The following is a 10,296-nucleotide window of genomic DNA, read 5'->3' as shown; positions in this document are numbered from 1 at the left end:
TTTTTTGCAGGTTTCAAACATTCCCTCCCTGGCCCTTTCACAGAATGGAAGGATTGGAACCTTGAATTGCAAATCTCTTAAATGTGCAGAATATTACCGCTCTTCAATGTCCTCCTAAAAGTAGACACTGAGTCCCTCAGTCATTCTAGATAAAAAGTTTGATTTTCAGCCACCAGTTTCTCATCAATTCTTTCAACCAGTCTTTTTTTTTTTAAGAACTGTTGCCTTCAGACTAGGAGATAGCAATGGGATTGCAGCATTTTTGCCCCACTCTCCCAGTACATTGCTTACAACAGGCGTATCTAGAACTCTGTGTACATCAGCATCAATTGCACCCCAGAACAACCTCCTGTAAAGACAGAAAAATAATTGCTCTTTCTGCAGTAGGGCTGGTGGCTACCATGTTCTCCCTGTGCTTTGCAATGCTTTTCAGCCTCTTCTTAGCTTTGCAATATCCCTACTTTAACATGCAGCTTGGTCAAATAAGGGAAAAGTCATTTGAAAACCTAAGACAGAATTTCTGTACGTGGGTAAAATTAGTAAAATCAAGCCAATCTTTAGCATTCGATGAATACCAAATGAAAAATTGGATTTAATTCCAATTCCAAGGGTTCTTCTGATGATTCCAACTTCATTTAAATCCACAAATATGGTTGTGAAATGAAAAATTAAACATTTCATTTGAAAGGAAAGATAATTCAAGTAATGATTTTCTCATCAGAGGTGCTCAATGACTTTGATTCAAATGGGCAACTGGTTTCAGCCCTCCACTGAAAACTATTTACATTGATAAAAGCACCTTCCATTAAAACCAAATAGCCAAACAGACACAACTGGGTTTTCACCTCTCCTGCAGTGTTGGGTTTCTCCCAGGTGTATAAAACTCCAGAACTCACCTCTGAGCACCACCAGCTGAATATTCCGCTTGATGTCATTGAACCAGCCCGGGATCTCCACGCGGCAGCAGTATGTGCCCGCATCTTCTGCCTTCAGCTCCTGAATTGTCAGAGACACATCTCCATAGGAAATGTAGCCCTGCAGGTTGTACCGCTGCGATGTTCTGAACGTCACCCTGTCCCCAGTGGTGTGCAAAAGTTTGTTATTACACTTGGAGTTTGGGCACGGGCCTCTGCCCCAGCACATATCAGAGATGTCCTTCTCTTGTGCCACACGGTAGGAGCAAGGCAATGTGACAGGTTGTCCCATCATTCCTCGAACAACAGTTTCTGATGCGGTGTTCATTGCTGAGGAAGAAGAAAGAGGAATGAGGAGTTTTGGCAGCTTCAGCTTCAAGTCTCTGCCTGTGCAACACAATGTGGCAGGAAAAGAAGCAGCACAGCCTGCAGAGCTCACTGCTGTGACCCAAGGGACTTCCTTGCAGCCTATAGCAGCTGATGGCCCAGGGCAGGGTGGGCAACAGCCAGGAGTTCACGGATGTTGGCTCCTTGCTGTTGCTGGAGGGCTCCGTGCTGGAGCCCCAGCCAACTGCTGTGGGCTGCTCACAAGGCACATCATCCATAAAGCTGTTTTGATTTTGCATTGATTTTTAGGAGCCACACACTTGGGTTATGTGACTAAGTGTGTCCAAATGTGTTATGACAGAAGCTGAGATCTGTTGTAGATGGCCTAAGCACAGATAAAAATTGTGCAAATGGAATTTGGGAATTCAGCTCCCATCCCATGTCCTCTCTCAAGAGACGTATTTTTATTTTGCCCTCATCTTTTTTTCCCAACACCCATTCCTCCCTCATTTTTTTCAATTTTTCTCCCCACTACTCTTCCCAAAAATAAAAAGGAAGGAAGAGCAGTTTAGTAGGAATCCCCCTACATACACAAGTACACAAAGTGCATATCTCACTCTGGCACACATAGGTCAAAATTACACTTTCTGGCAGCGAACCACAGCCTGCTTGGTGGAGCAACTATTGGTGCCTCCTCCCCGTACCTGAAGGACCAAGGGTTAACTTCGATGTCTGAAGTGTGGTTGGCTCTGGCAGGGTTGTTGCTGGGGAAATCAGGCAAAGACAGAAGAGAAACTAAATGAGAGCCTGCTCAGCAGGAACCAAACACCCATCTAACCCAATCTGTCTGGCAAACGCTTGTGAGAAATTAACTAACAAAAACAGACGAGGTTCTGTCTGGACATGGCTAACAATCCACCTCCGCCAAATGAAAATAGGGCACCATCCACCCTTTCTGTCACCTTATTTCTTCAGCCTGTTAACATTCCTCTGAAGGCAGGTTCAGTCACCTATTCTCCTTATCTTTCTCTCTGCTTTGGCACCAGCCACAACATCTGACTTGCACATCCATTTTGATAAGGGCAGTGAGGCACTGGCACAGGTTGCCCTGTGAGAGAGGTGGTGGTGCCCCATCCCTGCAGACACCAAGGTCAGGCTGGAGGGGCTCTGAGCACTGATGGAGCTGTGGGTGTCCCTGTTCACTGCAGGGGAGGCAGACCAGATGGTTCTTAAGGATCCCTTCCAACTCCTATGATTCTATGATTCTAAAACATACTACCTATATGCATACTCAAATGTTTCAGATAAATCTTTCAAACTACAGTTAGTTATCCGTCTCTGAGAATCTTTATGATGCGTGATTTGGGCTAACACAGACTATCTTGGTTACAAAGACAAGTAAAGCATTGGTGCTGGTTATTTTGGTACCTTCAGGAAGAAGGATTAACTCTGTCGAGTAGGAGATGCCATCATCTTCAGTCCTCACATCAACTGCTTGAAAACTGGCTGAAAAATCTGGGAGAGCACTGGTTGACCCCATTTTTTCTAGAGAAGTGCCTCTCGCTGTCTGATCAAATATTGGGGGGAAAAAAGCAGTTGTTACTCTCGGAGACTCAGTGGTTGCAGAAGCTGCTAGGGAGACAGTGGTTGCCAGGAAGACAGCAGTCTGTACTGTTCCTTGAAGATCAGAGGTTGTTTGGGGTGCAAAAGTTGTTTTTCTGGGACGTTTTGTGGATTTTGAACCATTTTTCTTAGGCTTTTTCTTCACTGAGGTTGCTGTATAGAAAGATTGTAACCAAGAGATAAGCTGAATCAGAGCATTATTTCAGGAAAACCAAATGATAATTTACCAAAAATCATCTACCTACTTAAATATTGTGACTTAAGTAAGGAGAGTTACTGTTTAAATTTACTGCCTAATTAGCAGAAACCAAGCCTCAGGAAGAGCAAAGCCCAGATTTGTGGGTTTGATTTATTTCTAGGCTGCAAGTAGTTTCTCCTTCGCACACTCACAGAAACAGAAGAACCAGAATCTTGTATGGCTCAAAAGTCTGGAGAAGACCCCAGAACTCACCTCTGAGCACCACCAGCTGAATATTCCGCTTGATGTCATTGAACCAGCCCGGGATCTCCACGCGGCAGCAGTATGTGCCCGCATCTTCTGCCTTCAGCTCCTGAATTGTCAGAGACACATCTCCATAGGAAATGTAGCCCTGCAGGTTGTACCGCTGCGATGTTCTGAACGTCACCCTGTTCCCAGTGGTGTGCAAAAGTTTGTTATTACACTTGGAGTTTGGGCACGGGCCTCTGCCCCAGCACATATCAGAGATGTCCTTCTCTCGTGCCACACGGTAGGAGCAAGGCAATGTGACAGGTTGTCCCATCATTCCTCGAACAACGGTTTCTGATGTGGTGTGCACTGTTAAGGAAGAAAAAATGAGAGTAAACATGTGCATGGTGACAAAAGCTCAAGACTATTGCTGATGACCCAAACACAAACCGCATGTGTGCAAGTGCAATTTGGGAATTAGGCTCCCATCCCACTGCCTGTTCTCAGAGATTCTTTGAAAGTTGTTCAGAAACCTGGTTTGAAACTCAACTGGTGTTCTCAGTTCACTTTCACCTCCTTTGAACAAAAAATTCTGTCACGGTTGTCTTTCTGTGACAGACTCAATAGTAGGGGCCAAATCACCAACTCTTGCGTGAAATTAGGTCCTAATTAAGTTGGCAGAGTGGTGGGATCTGCATATGGGAATCTATTCTTATTAAGCTCTTTCAGTCCCTGAGCAAGCCCTACCAACTCTCAGTTACCTGCAGACCTGTGTTCACAGGAGCTTTAACAGCTATTGTTAAACCAATGTTAAAAACAACAGATGCAGATTTTAATTGTGTTTTTACTCCTGATGACCAGCTCTTCTTTGGGTTTACAGCCAGTACCCACCTTAGCATCTGGTTTGAATCTTTATTATTATTCCCTCTTAGCTTTCCATGCAATTCCCAGATTGCTCTGAAAGGGATTTCTTCCTCATGAGACACACTACACAAAAATAAAAGTTTACATATGGTGATAAATCTCCTCTGGTTTACGTTCATTCTGTCTTTGTTGGTCCTCCTGCCTAGCTGACTTTTCCCCATGTTATCATTTACATACAGTAGAGAAAGAGCCGAGGGACGTGGGGAGCATCCAGATCTGGTCCTCTGCTGCAGCAAGAGGATCACCCCACAGATCTGATATCATATGGTCTGTTTCCTTACCCCAAACAGGACTTACAGCAGTTGCTGCTGTTATCACCAGCTCTGACATTGGTTTGCCAAACACTTCTATTCTGCCAGCTGTTTAAATGTCTTTTCTTTTTGGCGTGGCTCCCAGATAGCAAACAGAGATGCCGCCAATTGTGTCCACGTCTCTCTTGTTTTTTCTTTAATGGACTATTCCCCAGGTGAGGCTTTAGTCTGTGGCAGGCTGCCTCATGACTTGTTATTGGGATGACATTTCAGCTTCATTATCGCTTATCCCATTGGCAAGATAAGTTGACTGGTTCAGGTTTCCACTGTTCCAAATGCTAAAAGAGCAGGAGCAGACAAAACAACATGCGGTATGGCATGAAGGGCAGAAGTTTTAGCAGTGAAACAAATGAAGAATTTGGAAAAAAAAGAAAAGAAAAAAAGAGAGAGAATTTCTGACTACAGCATAAGGCTTTGCGAAATGGCTGCTTGTTTTACTGCTTGGAAAAAAGTAAGTTCATTTGTCTTGTTACAGCAGAGCAGAGAAAACAGACTCTTTTGGTGACAAGAGAACAAAATAATTCATCTGATTGGCCTTGAAAGTAGAGAAGCATGGAGTTAGTCGCTGGAACAGTTTAACATATATTTTCAAGTCACCCCAACAATGATGTATGTAAAACCAAGACCAGCTTGAACTATTCCTGCAGGTGACATCACTGCAGTTTCAGGATGAATGGATCTATCTTCTGATCTTGTTTCATCCCAGTCTTGCACAATGCAAAAGTAGCTTCATTAAGCAACTCTTTAACAAATGAAATTCTGCCTGCTTTTCTGTTTTTAATAAGCTCAAGTCTCTATTTATTAAAAAAAAAAAAGAAAGAAAGAAAGAAAGAAATGAAGAAGAGGGAACACACAAGGCACCAGAATGTCTCCAGGGCAGTTTCCCACAAGTACTGATGCTAGGAAGTTATATTTTTTGCAGTTTCAAGTCCTCTTTTAATTTATGTGACGCTAATGTTCCTAACATCTGCCTGCACTGCAGGTTAGCAGGGAAAGTTTCAATACCACAACCATCTTTCTTCAACACTATGAACCTCTTAGCAAAGACCATGTAATTTCTTTCTCAGCTGCAGACTCTTTCACAGACACATTTTCCAGAAGAAGTAGTAAACAGGATTGAATTTAAATACCTTTGAAATTAAGAAAGAATTTCCTGACACTGTTCCATCCTGACACCGTAGGCTTGTTTTTGTCCATGGCAATGACCTGCCCAGCCAACCAGTCTTGACCCAAGGCACTCTGAGCATCAGCTGTGCCTGGGCAGACCCACTGAAGTCTGTGAGCTTTGTCACTCTGAATCTTTAATCCAAGTGAGAGAGAAATGCACTCCAGATATTTATTATATATTCCAAGACAGGAAGGTATTCATAATTGTTTAAATCACATATATATACACACATATTTATATACAGATTCCCTTGGAACAACCCTCAGTGATGGATTAAGCAGTGTAATTGCTGTTGTAAAGGTTTTATCTCATGTAGACTGGTCATTGGATGGACAAAAACATGCAAGACAGCTGGCTGAAAAAATAAGTTTTGATCTGTTTCAGGGATAGGAATAGCTTCTCCTTTTTTTTTTCTTTTTTCATTAGACAATTGTCTTTTCCCTATCAATCTTATTTTTTATTTCTCCTTAAAGCTTTTGCAGTAATAAGGCTTCAGAGAAAACATTCGAAGAAATACTTAATCTTGAGCCTGAATGTACCCTTTCTCAGTGCAGAGCTGGGTTGAAGAGAAGGCAGTAACAAAAAGTCATTCTTGTCCTTCAGTAGTTCTGCATAAAAAAAGCTTTTGAAAACAAGAGCAAATGGATACCTGTCCCTCCAATTTATGCTGAGGATGAATGTATGGCAAGGAAAGAGACCTCCTATTTCTTCTGCTGAGTCTGGCAGAAGACCAAAAATACTATGGAATTCCCAGGCTACATCACTGTGCCACTTGCACAGCAGATATCTCAGTGTATTCTACCACCTACCAAAATCTTTCCACTACTTTTTAAAGTGAATTAAGGACAGTGCATTTGCTGTCATTATTATCTTGGATATTTCATCCTGGCAGAGGTTGGTCGGTTAATATAGTCATCTAAGGCAGCATTTCCTGAAATGCTGGAGTGATTTACAAGCACAACTCTCACTAGGAGCTCATGCCTCACTGGAAGTGGGTGAAGACATGTTTCATGAGCCAATTCATTCAGCTTCATTCATTGAGATACATTCAATTCATTTAGCAATTTGGAAACTGCATCACTGATGCCTAAATGCGCATGCAAAAATTACTGCTATTTCTTTGAGGATCCAGATTTTAGATGGGCAAACTCTCAACATTTGCATTTAGAAGGAGAGTAATCTCCAGCCGTGCTTTTCTTCATGGTTGGACTAGATGATCTTAGTGGTCTTTTCCAACCTTAATGATTCTGTGATTCCTGTGACAATGTTCAAAGCAGCAGACAGTGCTCAGAGTTTAGGAAAATATTTTCTTTATCATATTATCTTTATCATATATGTTCATTACGCAATCAATATGTCAATTCCCTGGCTTGGGTTGTGTCTGCCTTGGGTTGTAGTGGAGATGCAGATAGAGAAACAAAGCTGGCAATACATATTTAGCAGCAGTAAATACATTAGATAATTTGGGGGACAGAGCAAACTAACAAAGCATATAGATAGAAGAAACTACATACATTTTTAAAATTAAAATAATAATACCTTGAGATGTTAACTCTAACTCTATAAGTTAACTCTATAAGTTAAAAATATTTTTTGAAGTTCTGTATACAATTACATCCTTTTTCCCTGTGATGCACACATATATGGGTAAAACAAGTGCTGCCATGAAAACTTTTGTTTTCTGAGCAATCCCACAGTCAAGCAGGCGAAGACTCACCTATAAAGGTCTGTATCACAATCCAGCGAAACAACACAAAATGGGACATTTTGGCTGACGGCGACCCAAGGTCAGTGAGTGGAAGGAGAGAAAACCAGACCTTATAGCTACTATTAAAGATGCTGAGTGAGCCCAACTGAAGTTTCATTTCTCCATTTCCAGATTTTACATACCGCAATTGCTTCTGTTTTCCGGATAGGTGCCTTCTTCCCCTCTCCCTTTCCAAGACACAGTGCGTGGTATTACCATCACAGTTAAAAATTGTTGCAGGTTTTTTTTTATCCTTTCTGTGAATTCTTAAGATTGATTACTATTATGTGGTACTGAGCAGCAAGAAAAAACTGTGCTCTTACAGTCTTAAACATTTGGCTTAATCTTCACCTGTGTCTTAAGATTTCCTAATCCCTTCTTTGCCCTTGATTCTGCCTTCTGCTTCAAGACCCCTCTATGTCCTTTTTCTTCTTCATATTTTCCTCATCCTTACTTGTTAGGTGATGATCTGCATCAACTATCAGTCCAGTGTTTTCCTTAGACTTCCTCTTGCCATTGACATATTTTAAAAAGCCTTTTTTATTGACTGACACCACACTGGTCAGTGTCAGCTGAGGCTGAGCTTTGACTTTTCTTGTTTCCTCGTTGCAAATGCAAATTGTAGATAGACAAAATTCTGTGCAAGTAAATGTAATGCAATGCAAATGGGGAAAACAATTCTAAGTTCAAATAATAAAATGATGGGCTTTGAACAGACTCTACCCCCTCAGTGTGGGATTTAGGCCTTATCAGGCACAGTACCATGAAAATATTACTTCTATGCTTGGCAACACTGGGGGTGGGAAGAGGCATATTTTAGTAATTATTATTAATTTCATATTCTCTATAAATAAACTATCTATTCCTTGAAAAGAGAACAAATAAAAAGACATCATTACATGTCTACACAAGTAGAATCCCATCAGTAGTTCTAGTTCCCTCTACTTAAAAAAAGCGTATGTTAGAACCAAAAGTAGTTTGAGAAAGGCCAAAAGGAATGGTGAAAAAAAAATGGAAGAGCTTCCACAGTTGAGATAAGTGAATGGTCCATATCAAGTCAGCCTGGAAAAAATACAGGTCTAAAAAATCTTGAGTGGCACAGGAAGGTTGGAGAGGGATTAACTTTTCGATACCATCCCCACTCCCAACATAGCATCAGAGAATGATTCCTGTGTTTGCAGACCTGTTGATGTCCTCATCCATCACACCACCATGTTATTCATGACAAGAAGTAGATCCCCAGTAGACTAGATTGCAGCTAAGCCAGAATGCCTTGCTTCTTTCACCAGCAGGTAGCCATCCAATGCTGCAATAGACATCTCAGTGGCAGATTCAAGGAGCATGAAGCTCAAAGAACTCTTCTGAGTTTATTCTGAAGGGATGTTTCAGTGTAGCATAACAGCAATCAGTAGGAATAGACACAACAATAGTATCCTACTGTCAATACTGTAAGGCACCTTAGCCAGCAATCAGTAAAATACCTGACAGTATTCTAGCAGGTACAATTCATACAATGCCAAGTATGAGCAGCTCCAGCTGTTCTGTGAAGATCTGATGAAACCTAATGTGTCCAATATCCCAGATACTTTTCCTCTACAGCAGATTCCAGTTCTCCTTCCTCTCCTATCACTCACCATCACACAGTGATCATGAGCCAATGCTCAGCTAATGCCAATGCAAGGAGCAGCTGAATCCCACCTGGGACACTAATTTGGGTCTTTATCCAGCTACCAACTTCAGTGAAGTTTCTCAAATCAGGATTAGCCAGCCTGTTCTAAACAACTAGGGAAGGAAGAGAGAAGCATGGCATCATTCAGCTTTGCTTCCTTACCAAGACTGGTCATTGAAAAAGGCCATCCAAAATCCATCAGATTCAAGTATACTGGGAAAACATGCCTTGCTTTCTGTATCTATACTGCTATCTAGTGGCTTCTTGCAGGCAGAAAAGGAAAGGCAGAGTGCTCTGCGGTTTGTTAGCTCAATAGGCTGTCAGCTGTGTGCAGCTGGAAAACCTCTTAATGGGTGAATAGGCTCAAATGCCACCTGCACAACTCTAGGGATCATTTTGAAATACCTATTCTAAAATGCACTGACATGAGTGGACATTATTTTGCATAAAAACTCTCTGATACAAAAATTAGTCTGAATTTGTCTCTAATACCAAGGAAAAAAGCCCTAATGGGCAAGCACCTTTCATTATCAGCAGTCCTCAGACTCCTTAAAAGTACAAATGGTTGGAATCAGATGGTTTTGGAAACCCCTCACTTCTTGTCTGAATCCCTGTGGAAGATTATTTATTTGGCAAAAGCTGCAGGAAGCAGAAATTGCTGAAGATGTTTTCTGAGCTCTGGTTCAGAGATCAGGTCAGACTTCCTCCAGCCATGTCTATGGGCTGTAGCCCACAGCAGTGACCTGTCAGCCAACTAGACAGAAAGCAATGTCTATAGAGGGGCTACTACTGATGCTAGATTAGTAGTTATTGCAAACAAATAAATACAATCTTAAACTAACAGAACCATTCTAGTCTCAGTATCTTCTTATACAAGGCAGTAGATGACATGAAGAAAACAAATGGCAGAGCTGGTTGCCAATTGAGGACAGGAGGTGTAGCTGCTCCACTGACCTCAGCTCCCCATAACAGCACAGCCAGACCATGACCAAGTGTCTCAGCTGTTAACATAACACCTACTGACTCTATTATTGTTCCTTTATGCCTTAATGGTTGATGTAGCTTTGTTCTATGCACGGCTCCTTTGAAAATAATCTTAATGACAACATTAGCTTTAAGTCTGCTGTCCTTTATGGCAGCAATGTGTGCTTTCGGTATTGCACGTTGCTGCGTGGGCTGAGCTGCA

At 41.7% G+C, this 10,296-nt stretch overlaps 1 protein-coding gene across 1 annotated transcript in view; it reads right to left on the bottom strand.

The window, feature by feature from the left end:
- LOC100542547 (T-cell immunoglobulin and mucin domain-containing protein 4-like) overlaps positions 1-7,511 on the bottom strand; it is a 14,612-nt gene extending 7,101 nt beyond the window's left edge. The window contains exons 1-5 of the mRNA XM_003210367.4: positions 7,412-7,511; positions 3,316-3,660; positions 2,670-3,017; positions 1,946-2,005; positions 897-1,244 (exon numbers count right to left, since the gene is read on the bottom strand). Coding sequence (XP_003210415.2) covers positions 897-1,244; positions 1,946-2,005; positions 2,670-3,017; positions 3,316-3,660; positions 7,412-7,460 — 1,150 coding nt within the window. The 5' untranslated portion in view covers positions 7,461-7,511. The remainder of the gene's footprint in view (positions 1-896; positions 1,245-1,945; positions 2,006-2,669; positions 3,018-3,315; positions 3,661-7,411) is intronic.
- Positions 7,512-10,296: the final 2,785 nt, after the last annotated feature.

Source organism: Meleagris gallopavo, chromosome 15, assembly GCF_000146605.3.
Source record: "Meleagris gallopavo isolate NT-WF06-2002-E0010 breed Aviagen turkey brand Nicholas breeding stock chromosome 15, Turkey_5.1, whole genome shotgun sequence".
NCBI classification, from domain to species: domain Eukaryota; kingdom Metazoa; phylum Chordata; class Aves; order Galliformes; family Phasianidae; genus Meleagris; species Meleagris gallopavo.
This window is presented reverse-complemented; position numbering and strand designations above follow the sequence as displayed.